The sequence below is a fragment of the Mirounga angustirostris genome, unplaced genomic scaffold, assembly GCF_029215605.1.
Source record: "Mirounga angustirostris isolate CCGP_5_RB_7025 unplaced genomic scaffold, mMirAng1.0.hap1 SCAF_5, whole genome shotgun sequence".
In the NCBI taxonomy this organism is placed as follows: Eukaryota; Metazoa; Chordata; class Mammalia; order Carnivora; family Phocidae; genus Mirounga; species Mirounga angustirostris.
Window position 1 is genome coordinate 139,617,938 of NW_026991713.1, and position 24,079 is coordinate 139,642,016.

Sequence of the window (24,079 nt, forward strand, 5' to 3'; positions counted from 1 at the left end):
GGAAAAATTATTTATTATTATTAAAAAAAATTTTTATTTTTATTTAGCCCAGGAGGGCCTGGGCTAAAAGTGGAAACAACCCAAATGTCCATCAGGGGATGAATGGATAAACAAAACACAGTCTATCCATACAGTGGAATATTATTTAGCCATTAAGAGCTATGAAGTGCTCACTGACACAGCCCACAGCGTGAAGGAACCCGGATATGACGCTAAATGAAAGAAGCCACACAGAGAAGTGTGTGATTCCATTCACATGAAATATCCAGAATCAGCAAATCCACAGAGACAGAGAGCAGACTGGTGGGACTGGAGGAGAAGGGTTATGGAGTGACTGCTAATGGGGACAAAGTTTCCATTTGGGATGATGATAGTGGTGGTTGCCCAACATTGTGAAGGTGGTTAAAGACACTGAATTGTACACTTCAAAATGGCTTATATGGGGGGGGGGGGCGCCTGCGTGGCTCAGGCAGTTATCAGACTCTTGATTTCAGCTCAGGTCATGATCTCAAGTTTGTGAGATGGAGCCTGGCATCGGGCTCTACACCTAGCTTAAGATTCTCTCTCTCTTCTCTGCCCTTCTGCTCTCTCTCTCCCTCTCAAAAATAAAATAAAATGGCTAATATGGTAACTTTATGTTATATTAATTTTACCAAAAAACAATATGTTTTAAGTAGGCTCCACAGCCAGCGTGGAGCCCAACATGGGACTTGACCTCAGGACCCTGAGATCAAGACTTGAGCTGAGATTGAGTCAGTGGAGTAACCAACTGAGCCACGAGGCGCTCCCCCCCCCATTTTATTAATGCGTAGAGTGGTGCCTGGCACAGAGTGAGTGCCCGGTATAGGTATCAGGTATTACTTTTGACATACATCCGAGGCATTTAATAAATGTTTACTGTCCTGAAAGGAATATCTGCTATGAGCCAGGCGCTTGACATTTGTTACCCACTTAATTCTCACAACGGTTTTGGGAAGAGGACATTTTTATGTTCATTTTACACAATAAATGTGAAAACAGACTCCGAGAGTGTCATAATAGGCTCTGGAGGAAGGGAGGGAGAATAAGCTGACGATCAATGTCAAAATCCACGCTAAAATTCAGTGTCCCCTAATACTAACGATAATAATAATAAACTATTACTTTCCATATAGTAAACACTACAAAAGTGGGGTCGCGCGGTGCATGGCCATGGGGAAGGTCCCAGGCTCCGGGACCCCTCAGAACCCGACTCTACCAGCAGAGGTGCGGCGCGGACGCGGCGCGGCGCCCCCTGCAGGCTACGGGCGGGGGGGCGCAGAGAAACCACCGGTCGCGCAGGGGCAGTGACAGGGCGCGGGGCGCGCGCGGCTGGACGCAGGCTCCGCGATGGTGCTGTCCGCCGCGGACCGGGCGGCAGTGCGCGCACTGTGGAGGAAGCTGGGGAGTAATGTCGGGATCTACGCGACCGAGGCCCTGGAGAGGTGCGGGCCAACAGGCCCCAGCGCCCCACCGGCTCCCGGGCTTTGCGCCCGCCGCTCCGGGTGCCCCCCGCCGCTCCGGGTGCCCCCCGCCGCTCCGGGTGCCCCTTCTCCCCAAGCTTCCTCCCCCGGGCCGCACCTCACTCGCCCTCCCTCCCGCAGGACCTTCATGGCCTTCCCCACCACCAAGACCTACTTCGCCCACTTCGATCTGAGCCCCGGCTCCGCCCAGGTCAAGGCCCACGGCAAGAAGGTGGCCGACGCGCTGACCACCGCTGTGGCCCACATGGATGACCTGCCAGGCGCCCTGTCGGCTCTGAGCGACCTGCACGCGCACCAGCTGCGTGTGGACCCCGTCAACTTCAAGGTGAGCACGCGGGCCGGCGCTGGACCGGCTGTCGCCGAGGAAGGGGGTGGGGGAAAGGTGGCTCCGGGCGGGACGACTCCCTCTCCCCGCAGTTCCTGGGCCATTGCCTGCTGGTGACCCTCGCCCGGCACTACCCCGGAGACTTCGGCCCCGCCATGCACGCCTCGCTGGACAAGTTTCTGAGCCACGTGATCTCGGCGCTGGCCTCCAGCTATGGCTAGACTCGAAGGGGGGCGTCGCAGGACCCCCCAGCTGCCCCTCCCGCGAGTTCCAGAGTTCGAGTAAAGTCCCCGGAAGAAAGCCTCAGCCGGCGCGCGCGTGTTCTCTCTGGGGGCGCGCGCGGGTCTGCGGGGTGGGGGTCTCAGAAACGCCGGAGTCGCACCCCACCGTCGTCAGACCCGGGCGCGCCCCTGGCTGCCCTCTGGGCGCCCCGGGCGGTCGAGGGGAGGATCAGGTCGCCCCCACCCCCGGCGCCTGAGGCGAGCTTGGGACTCTTAGTAGTGCCCCGGCCAACGAGGTCCGGACTTCTTCCAGATCCCGGCACGCGGGGTCGGGACCCTCCGCCTGGCCCCGGACCCCGCCAGAACCGCTAGCAGGGGCCAGCCTCGGCGAACGTGAGGGAGCGGCGCCCCCTGCCGGAGCGGCCCGGGACCTGCGCAGACCTAGGCCCTGGAGGGAGGGGCCTGGGGGGGCCCTGGAGGGAAAGGCCTGGAGGTCTTGGAGGGGCCTGGGGGCCTTGGAGGGAGGGGCCTGGGGGCCCTGGATGGGCAGGCCTGGGGGGAGCCCTGGAGGGAGGGGCCTGGGGGCCCTGGAAGGAAGGGCCTGGGCGCCTTGGAGGGGTCTGGGAGTCTTGGAGGGGCGGGCCGGGGGGGTTCCCTGGAAGGAGGGGCCTGGGGGGCCCTGGGGGGAGGGGCCTGGGGGCCCTGGAGGATGGGTGTGAAAGCCCCTCCGCCAGACCCTGGACCTGGTTGGATGGCTGGAGCCGTGTAGCAGACAAGGTGCATCAAGGAGGCAGGCTGGAGCCCTGCCTGCATCCCACACTTGAAAGGAGACAGACGTCAGAGCGTGTGTTTTTATATTTTTCCTCTCAAAATCAATCAGTCATTGCAGAAACTTCAGAAAATACCCCACTTACTGCACCTTCCTCTGTATCCCAGTGGGTCCAGCACATTCATTATTTCTTCAGCTCCCACTTGACACATGGGGAAACTGTGAACAAATGGGGAGGATATGGGGGTCAGATTAAGAGCATGCGTGTGACACACACACACACACACACACACGGGCAGTAGCAATCCCATGCAGACATGCAACAAGCTAACATTTAATGTGTAGCCTTTCAGGTCCTTCCAGGAACATTTAGACATGCTTTTCTTAAATGGTATCCTCAAAGTGACACTGGAAAAAGTGGACACATTGGACTATAGAGAGAGGAAAAAACCTCGGTATGGGGAGGAAAAAAAACCATGAAAAACAGCACAGTTAAAAGAGGAATTAGAGAAAAATATTTGCCACAGATGGCAGTCGAAGGGTTATTACTTCTCTTATACAAGACAGACCTCCACAACCTTTTTCCTTCCCCCACCTTTTTTTTTAAGCTAGTCAACCCAATAGAAAAATAAGCCAAAGAATTAATAGGCAACTCACAGTGTACCGATGGCCAAGAGACATTTGCAATGATCCTCAAAGACGTGCATGTTAAAATGCTTTTTAACAAGACACTTAGCATGAAAAAATATTAAAAAGGCAAGATTTAATACACTTCTGGTAGAAGTGTAACTTAGAATGATCTTTTGGGGGACTCCTGGGTGGCTCAGTCGGTTAAGTGCCCAGGTCATGATCTCAGGGTCCTGGGATCCAGCCCTGCATGAGGTTCCCTGCTCAGCTGGGGGTCTGCTGCTCCCTTTCTCTCTGCCCCCACCCCTGCTTGTGTGCTCACTCTCTCTCAAATAAATAAAATCTAAAAAAAAAAGAATGACTTTTTGGGAAGGTAATTCAGTTGTATACAGTTGTGAGCTGGTGAGTGTCTAATGACTGGCACTCTGGAAAATGGGGAAGGGGGCTAATTTGTAGCATTTGCCAGTTTCCATGGTGCCATCATGGTTGATTTCAAGTTATCAATATGCTATCACTGAATGGAAAATTAGGAAGAGATGCATAGTATCTGCCATTGTGTTGTATTTCCACTGTCCAAATACAAAATAAATAGAGGTGAACACAGAGAATAAGAACATAGATAATAGTAACTTGTAACTTAATTAAAAGTAATGAGTTTTCAGTATTTATTACTTTTGTTTTTAACATAACCTATTTATTTGTAAATTAATACAATTTAATTTTTTTTTATTTTATTTATTTGTCAGAGAGAGAGAGCACAAGCAGGGGAAGCAGGGGGAGCGGCAAAGGGAGAGGGAGAAGCAGGCTTCCCGCCAAGCAAGGAGCCCAACATGGGGATCGATCCCAGGACCCTGAGATCATGACCTGAGCCAAAGGCAGACGCTTAACGGACTGAGCCACCCAGGCACCCCTAGTTTTTTAATAGTGATGCTCTCAGAATTCCTGAAAATTTACCATGAGCTAATACGGGCAGTCTCCACTCATCAATGGCTAGATCCTTTAAATCCAAAAAGTGCACCCCGGGGCACACTTTGGTTGTGGAGCAGCCTCCGGCAGTCTCCTCTACTAATGGGCTCCATGGCCTAGTGTCCCGGTTCCCGCCACCTGCGATTGCACGTCGAGGCCCTCGGGAGGTTGCCAGCCCACGAGCGACAGCATGGCAGCCATCCGCTCAGCAGCTCGCTGGTGGCCACCCATGACTACAAGTTTATTTTACACTCGTTGCAAGGCACACGGTTTCAGGGTGTCAGGAAGGCTTGCTTGAGGCTTGGGTAGTAAAGAGTGGGGTTCTCTGAACTTCCTTTTTGGTGTTTTGCTATTTGGATATAAAAGAACCCAATTGCTGCTTCTTGCTGCAGCCTGCCTAGTCTGGGGGGGGGGGGGGGACCTGGTGTGTGTGTGTGTTGGGGCGGGGGGTCTCTGATGAGCCCAGCACCTCCTGAAGCCTGGTGGTGGCCATTCAAGATTAATCAAAAATTAAAATTCAATGGATAAGTTTAACAGATAAAGCAACCAGTTAAACAAAACAAAACAAAACAAAAAACCAGTGCAAATTCTCTAAGCCTGCAATATCGCTTTTGGGAATTTATCCTACAGAAAACAGTGGCACACATATGTAAAGATGTATGTACAGTGATGTTCTTTGCACAATCATTTATTAGAACTGAAAAATGTTTAAAAATAAGAAAATATGGTGCACAACCAACACATTCACCAGTGGAAAAGAAGTTGAACTGTGTTGCAAGGGACCACTGTGTGTAGCCATTACAGAGAATGAAGTCAGCTTCTGAGCACAGACAGCGAACGCTGCTGGCCAAGACGTTCACGTATCAGATCATGCTGTGGGTCAGTGTGTAGAACACAGATCCACCTTCACACTGGTACGATCACAAGACTTGACATTATACACTGAATGTTAGCAGCATTTTTCACAGGCCTGAGACCAAAGAGACCAAGAAGCTTTCACCACATTTCACATAATCCCAGAAAAGGAAGTAGGTTGGGGTATGAGTGATTTTTCATTTTTACAAATAATTTGCAGAAAATCTTGCTCTGAACATCTGTAGCTAAACTTTGATTACAGAAACATTCACACAACTATTGTCTTGGGGGATTTTTATAGAAGTGGAATTTCTGGGGTGTATGGTATGCTCATTGCCCAAATTGCCTTCCGTTACAGCTTTGCCAGCAGGAGGAGAGTGCCTGCATCCCTCCACAGGGGTTGGCAGCTCCCCTTTGACTACTAGTGAAGGTGAATGTGTGAACTGCCCACCTGTGTCCTTTCCCGTTTTCCTACTGTGGCATTCTTCATCAGATTAGCCCATAGAAGCCCTTCTAATGTAAATCCATAGAAGACTTTGAGGTCATTTTGGGCACTGGAATTACTTGCCCATTTTTTTCTATCTTTATTTTGTGTGTGTGTGTGTGTGTGTGTGTGTGTGTGTGTGGCCGGGGATGGGGGAGTGGGGGGGGGGAATGCTTCCTCCAGGTACACCCAGCTCTTCCTTCAGGGCTCTGGGCCCCTGTCATTGCTCCAAGATGGCCTGTTCTGAGCTGCCATTTCCAACCTGGGAAAAGTGGCTATAGTTTCATTTACAGCTAACTAAAAATGCTGGGCAAAATGGTTTAAATAGTTGGGGTTTTTCTTTTCAATGTTTTTAATTAAGTAAGCTCTACACCCAACGTGGGGCTTGAACTTACAACCCCAAGATCAAGAATCACACAGTCTACCGACTGAGCCAGCTGGACACCCAGGCTAAATGGTCCTAAAAGCATCAAAGAGCAAACAAGATAATAAGGAACTTTCAGGCCTAAAACTAAGGCAAGAACTCAAGAGAGGGAGAGGTTATCACAATACCTTAACTACCTGGGTCCTGAGGTATTTGCCAAAACTAGCAAATGTGGGCTGGAATCTTCTTCCTCATGGGCTCATGGGTTTAAAAAAAAAAAAAAGCCAGTATAAGCTGATGTGCTCAATAGGTGACTCCTCCCCATAAAGCTGGGGCCCCAAAAGGCTACACCTACTGGACAATTCTCTCTTTCCTCAAACAGGGGGCCTGAGGGAAAAAATACCTTGGTGTTTAGCAGAAAAGGGAACATCATTTACCCTGACAAATTAAAATCCCATGATCTGCAACCCAAGTTCGTATCACCGGAGTGGTCCCCCCAAAAATCTCAGGCTATGGATTTCATTTAAAATGATCCTGGACTCGGGGCACCTGGCTGGCTCAGTTGGACCAAGTGTGACTCTTGGTCTTGGGGTTATGAGTTCAAGCCCCACACTGGGTGTAGAGATTACTTAAAAACTAACCAAATAAAAATCTTAAAAAAAATTTTTTTTTTCAAAAATGATCTGGACTCCCTCATAGGCCCCAGGCACCTAGCAGAAGCAAATAAATCCTCCCTAGATAAAGGCACTTCATTATAGGCCACAAAGGGCAAAGAGCAGCAAACTCACCAGGCATACAAGGAAATAAGGCACACCATGTATGAGAGCCAGCAGACACATGAGTCAGAGCAACAGACCCACGAGGGTCAGGCACTGAAGATGTCAGTTTCAATTATGGGTGTGCCTACTATGTTAAAAAAAAATTAAAGATGAGATTTTAAATATCTGCAGGAAGTAACAAAATATAAAAAGTGCCATAGCACATATGATAAGCTGGAATTTTGATATGAATTGCATTAAACCTGTGTGTGTGTGTGTATATGAAGAAAAGACAATCATCAAAAATTAAAATTCAATGGATAAGTTTAACAGATAAAACACAATCATAGAGAGAAGTAGGGAGCTTAAGTTAGAATAAATTCTCCAGACTACAGCCCCTACACCCCTGAGCAGGAGCTCCTCCTGAAATTCTGTACCCCTGGAGCCTCACGCGCCTCATCCTATCCTGACTCTAGTAAAGGATGTACTTCAGGCAGAAGGAAAGTGAGACCAGGGAGAAGCCTGAGATGTAAGAAGGAATGGACAAATAAAGTGGTAAACGCAAACATTGATTATATATAAAATAATGTCTATGGGGTTATAAAGAAAAAAGCCTCGACAGACATAAAACACTAGACAGTAATAACTCAGAACTGAGTCATGACTCCATGGCGGTCAAGTGCTCTTAAGTCCTTGTATCATCTGGGAGGCAAACAATGTTTTTATTAACTTTAGATTTTGGTAGGTGTATTCATTTCCTATCACTGGTGTAACACAAACTTGGTGACTTGACACAAATTTATTCTCTAACAGTTTGGGAGGGCAGAAGTCCAAAATCAGTTTCACTATGCCGGAATCGACATGTCAGCTGGATTGTGCTCCTCCCTCAGGAGCCTTTGTGGGGGAAATCCCTTTCCTTGCTTTTCCAGCTCCTAGAACTGCATTCCTTGCATTCCTTGGTTCTTGGCTCCTTCCTCCACCTGTAATGCTCGTCGCATCTTGCCTTCTTCTGCAGTCCAATCTCCCCCTGCCTCTCTCTGATAAGGACCTGTGTGATCACATTAGGCTCATCCGGACAATCCAGAATAATTTCCCCATCTCAAAATTCTTTTCTTTTCTTTTTTTTTTTTAAGATTTTATTTATTGGGTGCCTGGGTGGCTCAGTTGGTTAAGCGACTGCCTTCGGCTCAGGTCATGATCCTGGAGTCCCGGGATCGAGTCCCGCATCGGGCTCCCTGCTCAGCGGGGAGTCTGCTTCTCCCTCTGATCCTCCCCATCTCATGCTCTCTGTCTCCCATTCTCTCTCTCAGATAAATAAATAAAATCTTTAAAAAAAAAAGATTTTATTTATTTATTTGACAGAGAGAGATAGCGAGAGTAGGAACACAAGCAGGAGGAGTGGGAAAGGGAGAAGCAGGCTTCCCGCGGAGCAGAGAGCCCGATGTGGGGCTTCATCCCACGACCCTGGGATCATGACCTGGGCTGAAGACACTTAATGATTGAGCCACCCAGGCGCCCTCCCATCTCAAAATTCTTAATCACATCTTCAAAAACCTTTTGCCATATAAGTTCACACTCACAATTTCCAAGGATTTGGACCTGGATCTCTTTGGGGGTGATCATTCAGCCTACCACAATATATTACGCATGCCTGTTGCAAATTCTCTGGCAACCATAGAATAAAAATAGAATGTAAGACTTCCAAAGTAATCGAGAGGAAAAAGTAGAACGTATTAAAATATTCTAAAACAGTCCCCTCAAAAAGAGGCAAAAATGAAGAGAAACAGAATGTGACAAAGGGAAAGCCCAAGATAAAATACTATTAGCAAAACCAAAATGTTAACTATATTGATTATAAGTGACTTAATTCATCCAGGTAAGGGATAAAGATCAGACATATAGGCTAAGACAAAGTACAGACTCAAAGTGTCACTAATAAAAAGTACCCCAGCCTCCCCACCTCCTGGGGATTGCCTCACAGTGGCATTTCATACATTCATCACCACCTAGTTCCGAAACTTTCCATCACCCCAGAAGGAAGCCCTGTGCCCATTACCAGTCCCTCCCACCTCTGAAGGTCACTTATCTACTTTGTCTGTATGGATTTATTGTTTCTAGATATTTCGTATAAATGGAATCATACAATATGTGGTCTTTTGTGCTGGCTTCTTTTTCACTTAGCATCGTATTTTCAAGGTTCATCCATGCTGTAGTGTGCATCAGGATGTCAGTCCTTTTATGGCTGAATAATATTCCATCGTACGAAGAGACATTTTGTTTTTTGCACACAATGCTGCAAAAAACATAGGGGTGCATATATCTCTTCAAATCAGTGTTTTCACTTTCTTTGGGTAAATAACCAGTAGTGGAATTATTGGGTCAAATGGTATTTCTATTTTTAGCTTTTTGAGGAACCTCCATACTGTTTTCCACATTGTTTTAACAGTCAGCTGTTGAAGGATATTTGGGCTGTTTCCACCTTCTGGCTATTGTGAATAATGCTGCTATACACCTGTATGTACAAATACTGAAGTTCCTTCTTGCAATTCTCTTGGGTATATACCTAGGAGTGCAGTTGCTGAGTTAAACAATTCTGTTTAACTAGTTGAGTAACTGCCGGATGGTTTTCCCCAGGATCTGTTTTTTATTCCCACCGGCAATGTGTGAGGTTTCCAATTTCTCCACATCCTTGCCAGCAATTATTTCTTCTTTCTTCCTCTCTTCGTTTCTTTTGGAATTACGCTCATGCTAGTGGATACTATGGCTTGCTTTTAACCCGCAGGAATCTATAAGGGGATGGGATGTCACTTCCATGATTAAAAATGACTCTCTTGTGGAGAGTGTCGGTTGGGTGGCTCAGTCGGTTAGGGGTCTGACTCTTGATTTCGGTTCAGGTCATGACCTCTGGGGTGTGAGACAGAGGCCCACGTTGGGCTCCACGTTCATCAAGGAGTCTGCTCAGAGATTCTCTCCTTGCTCTCTGCCCTCCCCCACCCCCACTTAAGTGTACGCTCCCTTTTCTCTCTCAAATTAAGTAAAATCTTGGGGCGCCTGGGTGGCTCAGTCGTTAACCATCTGCCTTCGGCTCAGGTCGTGATCCCAGGGTCCTGGGATTGAGCCCTGCACTGGGCTCCCTGCTCGCTGGGAAGCCTGCTTCTCCCTCTCCCACTCTCCCTGCTTGTGTTCCCTCTCGCCATGTCTCTGTCAAACAAATAAAATCTTTAAAACAAACAAAAAAGTAAAATCTTAAAATGCCTCTCTTGCTTGGAGACCCTCTCCCTTTCAAAAAAGCAAGCTGCCATGTTGTGGCTGCTCAGAATGGGCCTCTTGTTGACACCCAGAAAGTAGATAAATGCTGCTGACCATGTGAGTGTGGAAAGACCCTTCTCCAGAACAGCCCCAGATGAGACTCCTTGATTGCAGCCTGTGAGGGAAACATGGCTGAGCTGTGGCTTGACTCCTAGCCCTCAGAAACCACCATGAGATAATAAATGTGCCAATGATTCCCACGTGTCAGGAGGCCATGAGCTCTGGGAAGATGGGTTTCCTAGGAGCTGACACTGTTCTATTTCCTGACCCGCTGGACATGCAGGGTTTGCTTCTTATTCTCGGGACTCTCCTGTGCTCTCTTCTGTAGGGAGAGAGGCTGGGCCCAGCCAGGAGCCAACTGGTCTTGAGTCCCAGGCATGCTGGACCTTGGGAGAGGTCCAAAGGAGGTCCTGGCAGCCTCAGAAAAAGGCCTGGGACTATATAATACTGCACTGTATTATATATTATTATTACATAATTATATATGCAGTACCATATAATACTGCACTGCATATTACATAAATACACAGTATTCCATAGACAATAAATGTACTGTATTATATATTACATGTACAGTATTATATTTTATATACATTTGTATTATAGATTTATATGCATTTATTATATATATAATACTGCACCATATATTATTACATAATTATACATACAGTATTTCATATATAGTAACACCACACTGTGTTAGTTACATAATTACATATATGGTATTATATATACAATATGGTACTGTATTACATATTGTTACATTACTTATATGGTATTATATATATACACAATACTGCACTGGGTCACCTGGTTAAGTGTCTAAGCGTCTGACTCTTGGTTTCTGCTCAGGTCTTGATCTCAGGGTCATGAGATGGAGCCCCGTGTCGGGCTCCACACTCAGTGTGGAGTCTACTTGAGATTCTCTCCCTCTCCCTCTGCCCCTCCTGCTCATGCTCTCAAATAAATCAATCTTAAAAAAAAAATACTGCAGGGGCACCTGCGTGGCTCAGTAGGTTAAGCGTCTCCCTTTGGCTCAGGTCATGATCCCAGGGTCCTGGGATCGAGTCCTGCATCGGGCTCCCTGCTCAGTGTATATAGTCTGCTTCCCCTTCTCCCTCTGCCTCTCCCTGACTTGTGCTCTCTGTCTTGCGGTCTCAAATACATAAGATCTTAAAAAAATACTGCAGTGTTATATATTATTACATAATTACATCTATAGTATTATATAATACTGCATTGCATTATAATACCTAATTACATATACAGTATTATAAATACACAATAGTGTACTATGTATTAATTATACAGAATTTATATATACAGTAACATGGCACTGTATTACATACTACTTATATATATAGCACTATATATACAAGACTGCTTGTAATAACTTGTATTAGTTATATATGCAGTATTATATATACAATACTGTACCTTACTGTTACATTATTACATATACAGTAACACCATAGTGTGTATTTGAAAGCTGCTCAGAGTACAGCTTAGAAGTCCTCATCACCAGAAAATACTTTTTGATATAGATGTTAAGTAGACTTCTGGTGGTGATCATTTTGCAATATATACATGTGTTGAATCATTACATCGTACACCTGAAATTAATAGAACACCATTTGTCAATTATCTCTCCATAAAAATAAAAGGAAGGTGCTTGGGTCAGGCGAAGGGCTGAAGTCTTCTTCGCGAGCCCCTCACCACTGCTCCTCCCCTGGGCGTGAGGATGGATGGCAGGGGTGTCCCTTGCACAACCTCCTTGGGAGAGCAGTCCCAGCCGAGCCTCAGCAGGCTTAGCCCCAGGGAGGGAAAGAGAAGGGCAGGAACAAGGGGCCAGAAAGCACTAGAGAACTTCTGGTGCCCAGGAAATCTGCTAATCCCCAGGGATCCCTCAAGCCTTCCCGGTGAGCTCCTGTGTCACTCAGGGAGGGCTGGCACTCCTGTAGAACAGTCCTTCTCCTGCACGGACTGGGTCAGGGACCGTGGGCGCCCGGGAGACCTTGCACCTGTCCGTAAGTAGCCACCAGCTTTGTCACCTATCACCTATCATACAGCACGCAGGGCGATGTGGCACCACAGACTCGTGCCAGAGAATGCCCAGATTAAGCCCCTGTGGGGATGTGGGGTCAGTAGGGGAAGGGCTGTCTGAGGAGCTGGCATAGGGACTGTGCAGTGGACATAAAAGCAATTAATTGTGCCAGCAACTGAGGGTATGACTCCTCAATCCCCCTTTCCTAAGGCTAAGTATTCCCTTTGCCGTGTGCCCTGATGGCCAGAGCTGGGGGCGCTGCTTTAAGGACTCAGACAGCAGCTCACTTCACATCCCAGAAGAAATGCCATTTAGGGTTTGAAGCTGGCGCCCCGACTCCCATCACCCCCACCCCCAGTGACCCTACTCCAGCTCTTGGTGTCCTTCAGACCAAGAGCATCAGCAGCCCAGGGAGACTCACGTTTGTGGTACTGACACAGGCTACCGTGCAGATAAACCCTGAAAACCCTGCTTGGTTAACAAGAGCTAGTCACAGGTCACTTACTCTGTGCTCTCACTGACAACAGGTCCAGAGCTGACAAATCAACAGACACAGCAAGTAGATTAGCGGTTGTCTAGGGCTGGTGTCAGGGGGAGTGACTGCTAATGGGTACCCCGGCTTCCTTCGGGAGTGATGAAATGTTCTAAAACTATGCAGTGATCAACTACAGAGCATAACATCGTGCAGTTATTAAAAACCACTAAACTGGGGCGCCTGGGTGGCTCAGATAGTTAAGCGTCTGCCTTCGGCTCAGGTCATGATCCCAGGGTCCTGGGATCGAGTCCCGCATCGGGCTCTCTGCTCCTTGGGAGCCTGCTTCTCCCTCTGCCTCTGCCTCTCATGAATAAATAAATAAAATCTTTAAAAAAACAAAAAAACAAAAAAACAAAAACCACTAAACTGTACACTTTAAAGTAGTTAACATGTTGAATTTTATGTTTTAACTCAATCTAAAAAAATCTATACAGGGGCACCCAGGTGGCTCAGTTGTTAAGCATCGGGCTCCGTGGGGAGCCTGCTTCTCCCTCTCCCCTCCCTCTGCTAGTGTTCCCTCTCTCGCTGTGTCTGTCAAAAAAACAAAATCTTTAAAAAATCTGCCTACAATATAATAAAAGTACATTTTTGGGCCCCTCTCCAGAAAATCAGATGGGGAAATGGGGCAATAACCTGTTTTAAGTCCTCCCAAGTATTTCTGATGCCTGACTCAACTGTCCCAGTCTTTCCTAAGCAGGGCCACGGGCAGGTCCCAAACCCCACTGTGGCCACCATCCCAACTAGGTGAGAGTCCCTTCCAAAGCACTGTGGTGCACATCCCCTCTCCCACTTGCTCCAATCACAGCTGGGTACCACCTCACACAGGGCACTCCCAGCTCCCAGGCAAACCCAAGTGCCCCCCACTATCCTAGGGAGAATCTCCACATATCCACAGGACACAGTGGGTGTGTCCCTAAGGTTGGGCCCCCTGGGGATCCTATGGGCTCCCATGCAAGCTGCAGGGCCAGCATAGTCCCTCCAGCTCTCCCTTCACCAGCCTGTAGTTCTGGGCCTGGCTAGAGACCCCGTTTTGAGCCTGGAAGGTGGCCCCAGAAATCCCACCCACTGTGGCCAAAGGACCCCTCCCTCCAGGGCAGCTGGGGGCCTCTATGCACTTAGGAGATGCCACAGTCTACGCTACATGCTAGTTAAGATGTCCTCCTCTACTGGAGAAACAAGGTGTGTGTGTATGTGGTGGTGGTGGTGGGGGGGGGAACCTCAAGAGCCTGACTCCACCATGATCTTAGAGCCCTGGAGGATCTACACCTGTTGGCCTGACCCACCCAAATCTCAGGGATTGCAACTGCCTCCTGACCTGCGTCCCTGCTTCTCTCTATATAAACAAATATTTCCCACATTTTCATATTCTTCAAGAGGACTCAGGGTGGCGTGGTGACCTCTCTGCCCCCAGCCCCCTTATGATTTATGGGTGACTTCCTCTAGGCACCCTCCACATCCCCGTCTGGGAACTCTCCTCTGCTGGAACCCAACTAGGGTGAGCTATGGGGTCCTCGGAGTGTTGTGCATGGCCTCCGTCCATCTGACCTCCTCCTCTCCACCCACCCAGGACCATGTGTCCACTACACTCCTACACACAGGAAAATGGGCAGTACTTGAAACCCATGAGGCTCAGAGGTCTGGGGTGCACCAGGGACAGGTGGGTGCCTCTAGCAACAAGGTTGGAAGAGCCAAGCACAAGAGCTTAAGACCACCTGCTCCTAGACCGAGTGAGGAAAACCCAGGTGTGGGGGGAGCATGTGCAGCTTCCAGGCATCCTACAACTGTCTCAAACTCAGCCTTACCTTTGTGGCTGACACCTCATTACTACTCCTAAGTCCAGGGATGTCTTCACTCTGCCTTTTCAAAACCACTCCTCCATGGATGGTGGTGATGGCTGCACAACACATGAACACACTTAATAATGGTTGAAATGGTAAGTTTTGTGTATTTTACTAGTTTTTTTCTTTTTTTTAAAAGTCCACCCCTCCAGGAGATGAGGGATGGAGGCGGGAGGTCCTTCTGTCATCCTGGCTCTGAGCTGCGCACCCTCATGCTGCCTGACCTGGGGTGTGTTCTGCCTGCTTCAGCCCAGGCAGCCAAACAGTCATGCACCCACAATCCCAGGCCTCATCCCCCTTTGCCCCTCCCCTCCTTAGGACCACCCTTAACCCATTCATGGCTTTGCACCAACCTGCGTCTACTTCCCAAACCCTAGAGGACACACCTCTACTCAACGAGCTTGGGGTCTACTCTACCTACCAAGCAGGTATCCTTCCCCCAAGAAGTGAAGAGAAGAGATCCCTGTTACCTTTTTCAGAAGGGCTCATTTTGGTCTCTTAGTAAAATGTGACAGAATAGCTGAGAGCATGGGTACCACCACCAGGCTCTCTTGAGTATGCATCAAACTACAACCTGACCCAAATCAGCATCTCCCGCCTCTGAGGACCTTGTGGCTGTCATGTGGATGTTGTCCAAAGGCCCGTCTTTGTTCTTAAGTAACTCCCAAAGGGGAAGCTGCAGTGTTGTTCACTGGAGCCAGGCTGAGGCTGCGCTAACAGCAGACTAGATGGGCAGCCCTTCCTAAAGAAGTGGACGTGGAATGGGGCACCTCCCTCCTCCCCAGCGGAGCCTGCTGTGGTCTACACCAAGGGGTGGAGCTGTGCAGCCCAGCGAGCAGACAGCACATTGCACGCCAGATGGTCAGGGCAGGGCAGCAGGCATTTCAGATGCCAACAGTCAAAGGGAGTCTAACATTAAGTCACAATTTCTGAGGGTGAGCTTGCTCACCAAGAACATCCAGTGTGCCACCCACTGTGGGAGGCCACGGTGAAGTCTCTAGAGCACAGCGGGACAGCAGAGACCCCACCGCAGCAGTAAGGAGGCCGTCTGTCAGATTTATTTATTCCTACTCAACAGAACCCCAGAACACAGGAGCAACTCTGTACATCGCTAGAAACTCACAGCGAGCTCCAAAACAATAGAAATTGTAAACTACAAAAGATGAGTTGTATTCAGCAAATATAAAGGGTAACTTTAGGCTGTGTTGAATGTTTATCAGACTATTTACAGGCCCGGATGTAGGTTCAGATCTCTCCAGCCTCCTTTTCCTCCGACCTCCGCGAAGTTGTCTTCCCATTGGAGCTCTCCAGCCTCCAGTCAGCAGCCCCTCGCTCACTGCGCCCATGCTCCCAGGCCTCCTCCCTCGGTGCCCGTTCTCTGGAGAACCTGGGAAATGAGAATCAGAGGCTCAGAGGAGGCCAGCATCCCTCTTCTGGCTGACTCCTTGAGCACCGGCAACTTGGACCCTCAACATGAGCTCAGGGAAGACCAAAACACAGCACGCCCAGGGAAGCCCTCGGCAGGCAGAGGGCAGCCGTCTAGTGCCCAAGCCACTACAAGGGAGTGTTCAAGCAGCTACTCAAAAGTGACATTTGTAAAGATTTCTCCCAACAGGGTAGGATTTTGCTGTAACGTGAACGAAGCAAAGGACCACAAAGTGTACATGTGGAGTATGATCCATTACATAAACACAGTGGAAAAAAGGCTATAAATCAAGCACACAAGGGTGCTCACAGAGCTTACCTCAAAGGGTGAGTATGAATGTTTTTTGGGTTGTTTTTCCTTAAGAAAACCACAACAGAGGTAAGCAGGGCCTGGTTAGGAAGCAAATCTCAGGGACTCTGTACTGAGGGGACACTGAGCATGTGGCAGGTCACGAGGGAGTTATGCCCGTGTAACCACCTCCACAGCCTCTCAACTGTCCCAGCCCTGAATCCACCTGCTGCTCGAGCTTACAGCTCCCTATGCGCTGGGCCCCATTCATGACTCCTCAAGGCTCCAACACTGTTCCAGAGATGCCCAGCCAGGCTCCTGAACAAAAGCCCCAGACCCATCCCGACCAGGCATGGCCAACAGGCCCCAACGATAGACCCCCAGAAGACCCTGGGAACACAAAGAGAAGGGGCTCACTCCTGGTTGCAGCTACTGAAGGAGTCAGAGTAGTTACTTGTATTTCGCACTCCGGTCCCTGGAAGCCCGGCGGTGGCCCCGGCTGTGGCTGCGGGAACGGCTGCGGTGGCGCCGGTGTCTGTCTCGGGACCGGGATCGGGACGACTTTCGTCGCTCCCTGGAGGTAGATCTGGACCTCCTGCGACGCCGATCCCGGGAGCGTGACCTGCAGCAGACAACCAGAAGGCTTTGAAGGCCATGATGCCCCCTGCCAATAGCCCTTCTCTCGCAAGAAGTTCTGCTGGATGGTTCACTGGCATCTCCCCTTCCCTTCTACAAATTTACAACTGGGGTCCACAACAGTCCCATCAATTCAGAATTATGGCCCCATCCCAATGATGCTTCCGGAAAACACCTCGCCAGGAAACACCTACCACCCCACAGGCCTCAGCAGTACCTTCTGACTTCCCCTCTCATTTACAATGGATCCCACTGCTGCACTAAGCCCCAACCAACCTGACAACAGATGGATAGGGCCCGAGCTTGGTCCCTCACCAGCCCTGCCCACCAGATAACAAGTGTGAAGCTATAAAAGATAACTATAAGGAAAAATTCATGTGGAGGGGTGCCTGCAGGGCTCAGTCAGTTAAGTGACTCTTGGTTTCGGCTCACGTTGTGATCTCAGGGTCATGAGATCGAGGTCCACGTCAGGCTGCACACACAGGGCAGTGTCTGCTTGGGACTCTCTCCCTCTCCCTTTGCTCCCCACTGCTGCACGCGCATGCATGCATACACACTCTCTCTCAAATAAGTAAATCTTAAAAAAGAAAAAATATGGGGGGAGAAAAAAGACAAAAAATGTGTGTGTGGGGGGAAGGGCATCTGAGAATATGTTAATGGATCTGGAAACCTACCTCCTTCGATCTCTGGTTCTTGATCCAGACCTAAAATGAAAAAGAGAAAAAAAGGATGGGCAATTTCCCCCAAACAGCCCACGCCACAGTCTACAAGGTGAAGCAGTGCTGACTTCCCACCGAGTCGGCTCACCCATTCTCAGGCCCACAGCTCCAGGTGTCAATACTCACAGCATGAGGCCAGCCCCCAACCCCCAGGGGTCAAATGCTACACTCTGAGTTCAACAACTGGCTCGTCAAAGTCACTTGCACAGCTATGCAGACTGTCACACAGCAGATGCAAGGCTGGACGGGATCTAAAGTCACCAAAGGACACCAAAGTTAAAGCAAAGCCAAAGCCTCAAGTTCCAGACACAGGTTCACTGCTAGGTGAGGGTCACATGACCTCCTTGGAAACTATATAATCAACCAGCAATCCAAGAAATACACAATACAATGAGTTCTCATTTTATACCCTGTTCTACAGCAAAAATTAACAAGATCACTAGCAAAATGTGCTGAGGGGGATGTGACAGAAGATGTTCACACAACATGCATCTAAAGGATGATCTGATAGTTTTTTGTAAAGCAATTTTTCCAACACCTATTAATATTTATATATTAAATTCCTTTGTCCTAGGAATTCTAAGAAATTTTATAAACCAATCAAACATCAAAGTAAGGATGATCACTACAGTACCCATTCAAAAATAGTTTTACAGAGCCACCTGGGTGGCTCAGTCGGTTAAGCTTCTGACTCTTGATTTCGGTTCAGGTCATGATCTCAGGGTCCTAGGATGGAGCCCTGCATGAGGCTCCACTCTGGGCGGTGTGCTTGAGGATTTCTTTCCCTTTGCCCCCCACCCCACGCTCTCTCTCTCTCAAATAAATAAATCTTTAAAAAACAAAATAGGGGTGCCTGGGTGGTTCAGTGAGTTGGGCATCTGCCTTCAGCTTGGGTCATGATCCCAGGGTCCTTGGATCAGGCCCCACATCGGGCTCCCTGCTTAGTGGAGAGCCTGCTTCTCCCTCTCCTGCTCCCCCTGCGTGTACTCTCTGTCAAATAAAGAATAAAATCTTGGGGCGCCTGGGTGGCTCAGTTGTTAAGCATCTGCCTTCGGCTCAGGTCATGACCCCAGGGTCCTGGGATCGAGCCCCGCATCGGGCACCTGCTCAGCGGGAAGCCTGCTTCTCCCTCTCCCACTCCCCCTGCTTGTGTTCCCTCTCTCGCTGTCTCTCTGTCAAATAAATAAATAAAATCTTTAAAAAAAAAAAAAAAAAAGAATAAAATCTTAAAATAAAACCCCAAAATTGGGGCACCTGGGTGGCTCAGATGGTTAAGAGTCTGCCTTTGGCTCAGGTCATGATCTCAGAATCCTGGGATTGAGCATCAGGCTCCCAGCTCAATGAGGAGTCTGCTTCTCCCTCTGCCCCTCCCCCTGCTCATGCTCTCACGCTCTCTTGCTCTTTAAAATAAATAAAATCTTTATTATTTTTAAAAGATTTTATTTATTTGTCAGAGAGAAAGATAGAGAGAATGTGTATGTATGCATGCACAAACAGGGGGAGTGGCAGGCAGAGGGAGAAGCAGGCTCCCCGCTGATCCAGGAGCCCAATGTGGGACTCAATCCCAGAACCCTGGGATCACAACCCGAGCTGAAGGCAGACGCTTAACTGACTGAGCCACCCAGGTGTCCCATAAGTAAAATCTTAAAAACAAAACAAAACCCACAAAAAACAAAAATAGCTTTATAGAAACTTCGTCATCAAAAACTGAAATCAGGGATGCCTTATGTGTTTTGCTTAATACATTTTTATACTGTTTGAATCTGTTTTGTTTTTGTTTGAGTCTCTTTACAATCAAAATGTGTTAGGTAATTAAAGTAATGAAGAGAAACACAATAAATACAATAAACACTTACTTGTTGTTTCTGAACTATACATTAATTCCTCCAGGAAAGCCCAGCTTCTGGGCCTTTCAAGGACAGTGAGCTGCATCCCATGACAGTGGGGTCCTGGCTCCAGCCTTTTCCCTGAACTCTGACCACATGTCTCCTAAGCATCTCAAACGGAGTACGGCCAGAGCCAAATCCTACTGCCCACCAACCCCTCTTCACCCTAGTACACTGCTCCCAGTGTTCTCCATCCCCTAAGTGGCAGCTCCAGGCCTGAAATCATGAGGCCAGCTCTGTTCCCCCTTTGCTTGCCTCACAACCTTGTACCAGCGAATCTTAACAGCTCTACCCCCACAACACACCAAGACCCCGCTCACCCTGTCAACTGGCACCTCCTTCACTGGGACTCTTGCTGCTTCCACCCTTACCACCTACACTCGTTCTCAGCAGGGCCTGACAACACTCAGTCAACTTCAGAGTCTGCTCAGGCCTAAGGCCTTTCCCTGACGGATTTTCCCTTCAACGTATGGCTGTGTGACAAAGCATGCCCCAGCTCCAGAGTGTCAGCTCCTGCCCGACTTGTTGGCTGAGCGCCGTGTCCCCAGGACCCACGAGGCGGGTCAGGGCAGAGCAGGTTCCTCTCCTGCTCCTACTGCTCAGCCCTCCCCTACACCTTCCGAGGTACGAGTGAGGTCGCCACAGCTGCGTGTGCAGCTCCGGACGACTGTCTGCACCACACAGCGCTCCTCCCAGGCCAGCCAAAACCCCGCTCTTCTGAACAGGCTGCATGTTTGCTCATTTTTCTTTTAAGGGCCACGTAGGTCCGCAGCAGACCTCAATTGCTACAAGCCAGACTGCAAGGAAGGAGCAGGGTCTCCTTGGGCATGTGTGTACTGTGGGACTCACCTCCTGCTCAGTCGCTCCTCCCGCTCTCTCTCCTCTCTCCTCCTCAGTCGATCCTGATTTCTCTTCTCCTGCTTTTCAGCCACAGTTTTCTAAACAAACAAAAAGTTGAAAAATAAGAGAAGAAAAACTTATACCAACAAGAGTATGAATGTTGTTTAACAAAGCACTTTTATGGGGCCCCTGGGTGGCTCAGTCATTAAGCGTCTGCCTTCGGCTCAGGTCATGATCCCAGGGTCCTGGGATCAAGCCCCGCATCAGGCTCCCTGCTCTGCGGGAAGCCTGCTTCTCCTTCTCCCCCTTCCTGTGTTCCCTCTCTAGCTATCTCTGTCAAATAAATAAATAAAATCTTAAAAAAAAAAAAAAAGCACTTTCACATGATCTCAGTATTAAGAATTTAGAAATCTAAAAAAAACTCTTAGGAAACAAGAACATAATCACCTTTAAAGCTTCTTAATGGAAAATACACGAAAGTAACGCTTTTACAAATACATCTTATAAATTCATTGACAAACTGTATATTCTAAGAGGTGCTATGGTTCTAAGGCACAGAAATTGATCTTTCGCTTCACACCAATCCAGATAGTTTTCTACCCAAAGGAGATTCCACACACTTTACTGTAAAAAAAACCACATGTATGACCAAACCTATCCTGCTGCCCAGGAGCAGCCTGTTCTTGGGAGTGCTGAGTGCTACACTGGCTTGAGACCCGGCCTCGGTGGGGACAGCAGGCCAGGGAAGGTAGACCGTGAACACTCCACAACCGGCTGGCTTTCTTGTTTGCTTGCTTTCTTTAGTATTTTAAGTAATCTCTACACCCATCATGGGGCTGAAACTTACAGCCCCAAGATCAAGAGTCACATGCTCTACCCACTGTGCCAGCCAGGGGCACCCACAACTGGCTTTCAACACCAAGCTCAATACTTGGCTTAACAGGCTCGATGGTGAACACAACAGAAAAGACAATGCAACAGAGCGGAGGAGGTCCGGAGAAACTCCACTGTGGAACACTACTGACACAACTTAGCTCAAAGCACTAGGTCCGGTCTACATACTCCCACCCCATATCAACCCAAAGCCTTTTTTTTTTTAAAGATTTTATTTCTCTGACAGAGAGAGAGGGAACACAAGCAGGGAGAGTGGGAGAGGGAGAAGCAGGCTTCCCGCCAAGCAGGGAGCCCAATGTGGGACTCGACCCCAGGACTCTGGGATCATGACCTGAGCTGAAGGCAGACACTTATCATCTGAGCCACCCAGGCACCCCTCAACCCAAAGCCTTTTGATGTCTGCACCTCTCTGCTGATGGAATGAAGCCCTAAGGGGGAGTACAGTAGGTCCAGGGAGACAAAGGGTCACCAGTCTACCATGAAGGATAACCCTGTATCTCAGTGCAAACTGGAGCCAGGTCCCTGAACAAAAGGGTATAGCAAGGACTGAGGGAGAGGGGCCAGCTATCCTCCTCAAAGCACTCACAAGGTGTGAGAGCCCTCCTGTCTGGAGCCTCTGGTTCTCCACCCCTGGCTTCACTTGTCCTGGATCTGAGCAGGCACACAAGGATGGACACATTAAGGTTAAGGATGGGAGTTTCAGCCCCTCAATTTACATGCAGACTCTTCGTAAAGAGAATGTGACCGAGCACAGGGCTATGGTCTGGTATTAACTCCTTTGCAAACCTCTCTACTTCCTAGACACTGTCCTTCCACCCCTAAGAAAGAAGGCTTTGCCTCACTATTACCTGGGTGTGTGGCCTGGTGGTATGAGCACCTCTGGGACAACTGTAAGTGAAGCCATCTCTGATTAGGACCCAGAACTCTCACCCTCCTGATTGTTTAGAGGTGCACTTCCAAACATGTTTTCAGTTGTTAGTTTAATAGCCATTATCAAAAGCTGTAATATATTTGTGTTGTTTTAGTCAACTTCGTACAACTCACACTGCAAAGATAAAGCATGCTTTCTCGATCTAGTTAATACTAATTTCTTTAAAGGCGTGCCTGACTAGCTCAGCCAGTACAGCATGTGGCTCTTGATCTTGGGGTTTTAAGTTTGAGTCCCATGTTGCGTGTAAAGATTACTGAAAAATAAAACCTTAAAAAAACCAAAAACTTGTTCTTAAGATTTCAGGGGAAAAAATTTCAATATAGTCTCATCTCTGTTGGAGAAATATGTGTTAAAAAAATAAAAGGCTTTCAGGTATAAAAAAAATATCAAAACTAGGGGCACCTGGGTGGCTCAGTCTTTGGCTCAGGTCATGGTCTCAGGGTCCTGGGATCGAGCCCCGCATCAGGCTCCCTGCTCAGCAGGAAGCCTGCTTCTCCCTCTCCCACTCCCCCTGCTTGTGTTTCCCCTCTTGCTTTGTCTGTCAAATAAATAAAATCTTAAAAAAAAAACCCAAAACTAAATTATGGGGTGCTATGAAATGGAAATACAATTTAAAGGAGAAATGGAAGGGGCGCCTAGGTGGTTCAGTTCATTAAGCATCTGACTCTGGCTCAGGTCATGATCTCTGGGCTCTGTGCTCAGTGGAGAGTTTACTTGGGGATTCTCTCTCCCCCTCTACCCCTCCCCCTGCTCACGCACATGCTCCTTCTCTCAAATAAATAAATCTTAAAAAAAAAAAAAAGAAGAAGAAGAAGATATGCGTAACAGTGTATCACTTCCCAAAATTCTATTGGGAGCACAGGAGCAAACTGTGTTAAGACCAGTGGCTGCCACCCCAGCTCCACTCCCAGTGCCAAGTTCACACCTCACCTACTGGCAACCTCTCCTCACGTGCAGGGCTCTGCCCCCTGCTCCTTCTAGGGGCACACAAGGCCCTCCATCTTGATTGCTGCAGTGTCCCAGTCAAGTGCCATGCGTCTTTCCACCAAATGTCTGGAGGGAAGACCTGCATAGTTCCCAGCACCCCATCCTAGTGGCCCCTATACAGAGCAGGGAGGACTCCACCAGTCTGAAAAATAATTCAAAGTATCTGAAACATGCTCACCCATCCTTCTAAGTGGACCCAAGATAAGTTTTAGAGTCTAACCCAGGAAACTGAGGAGCCTTGAGGAAGAGACAAAGGTGGGCAGTGGTGAAGCAGTGCTATCCAAAAAACTCCACCATGTTCTCGTCCTTCCGAGGAGGCTCAAAGGCAAGGGCCAGGAAGTGTGATCTTCTGTCTAGCCTAACCACTCTCCATGCATCCGCCTCTGCCAAAGGAGAAAAACGAGACTACCGGCTCTTCCCATCTCCAACCAAAAGTTATCTCCGAGGTGTGTGAGAGCTCTCTGTACCAGAGGACTAGACTCTGCGTTTTTTTCCTGCAAACAAGTGTAGACTAGTCGCTTTGGATTCTGAGGCCTTTGTTCTCCTGGGTGAATGAAGTGATAAAATCTGAATATTTCACAATAAAACTCAAAGACATGTTCTTAGAAAAGATCAAAACAGCAGTGCCTGGGTGGCTCAGTCAGTTAAGTGTCTAAAGTCGCGTCATGGTCTCAGGGTCCTGGGAGCGAGCCCCACGTCAGGCTCCCTTGCTCAGCGGGGAGTGTGCTTGTCCTTCTGCCCCGCCCCCATTTGTGGACACTCTCTCTCAAGTAAATAAAATCTTAAAAAAAGAAAAGAAAAGATCAAAACACAAGGTTTTCTAGAAGTTAATACAAAGACATCACAAGACTTCTTGGGTTTCTCCAGAAACAACA

The 24,079-nt window shown here is 48.5% G+C and overlaps 2 protein-coding genes across 11 annotated transcripts in view; one reads left to right on the forward strand and one right to left on the reverse strand.

The window, feature by feature from the left end:
- LUC7L (LUC7 like) overlaps positions 1–24,079 on the reverse strand; it is a 69,601-nt gene that overhangs the window by 17,207 nt on the left and 28,315 nt on the right. For 2 of the 10 annotated variants that reach the window (XR_010411762.1, XR_010411765.1), the window contains exons 7-12: positions 20,402–20,490; positions 17,622–17,651; positions 16,766–16,933; positions 15,827–15,984; positions 14,562–14,653; positions 2,963–3,036 (exon numbers count right to left, since the gene is read on the reverse strand). Coding sequence is in view for 5 of the 10 variants with exons in the window: in XM_064592214.1 (XP_064448284.1) it covers positions 15,843–15,984; positions 16,766–16,933; positions 17,622–17,651; positions 20,402–20,490 (429 nt within the window). In the remaining 5 variants the exon portion in view is untranslated. Of the gene's footprint in view, positions 1–2,885; positions 3,037–14,561; positions 14,656–15,082; positions 15,985–16,728; positions 16,934–17,621; positions 17,652–20,401; positions 20,491–24,079 lie in introns of those variants that run through there. The other 8 variants (XM_045874553.3, XM_045874555.2, XM_045874554.3 and 5 more) reach the window with 6 other exon arrangements.
- On the forward strand, positions 1,093–2,126 carry HBQ1 (hemoglobin subunit theta 1). Its single transcript, XM_045871486.3, has 3 exons — positions 1,093–1,463; positions 1,623–1,827; positions 1,920–2,126. Exons 1-3 carry the CDS (start codon positions 1,369–1,371, stop codon positions 2,046–2,048), a joined length of 429 nt encoding a protein of 142 aa, XP_045727442.1. The 5' UTR covers positions 1,093–1,368; the 3' UTR covers positions 2,049–2,126.

Excerpts from the sequence above, each read along its gene's own strand:
- HBQ1 (XM_045871486.3), top strand. The coding sequence starts at position 1,369 with ATGGTGCTGTCCGCCGCGGACCGGGCGGCAGTGCGCGCACTGTGGAGG. Across the intron at positions 1,464-1,622 it reads GCGACCGAGGCCCTGGAGAG|GACCTTCATGGCCTTCCCCA; the intron begins GTGCGGGCCAAC and ends TCCCTCCCGCAG. Across the intron at positions 1,828-1,919 it reads TGGACCCCGTCAACTTCAAG|TTCCTGGGCCATTGCCTGCT; the intron begins GTGAGCACGCGG and ends CTCTCCCCGCAG.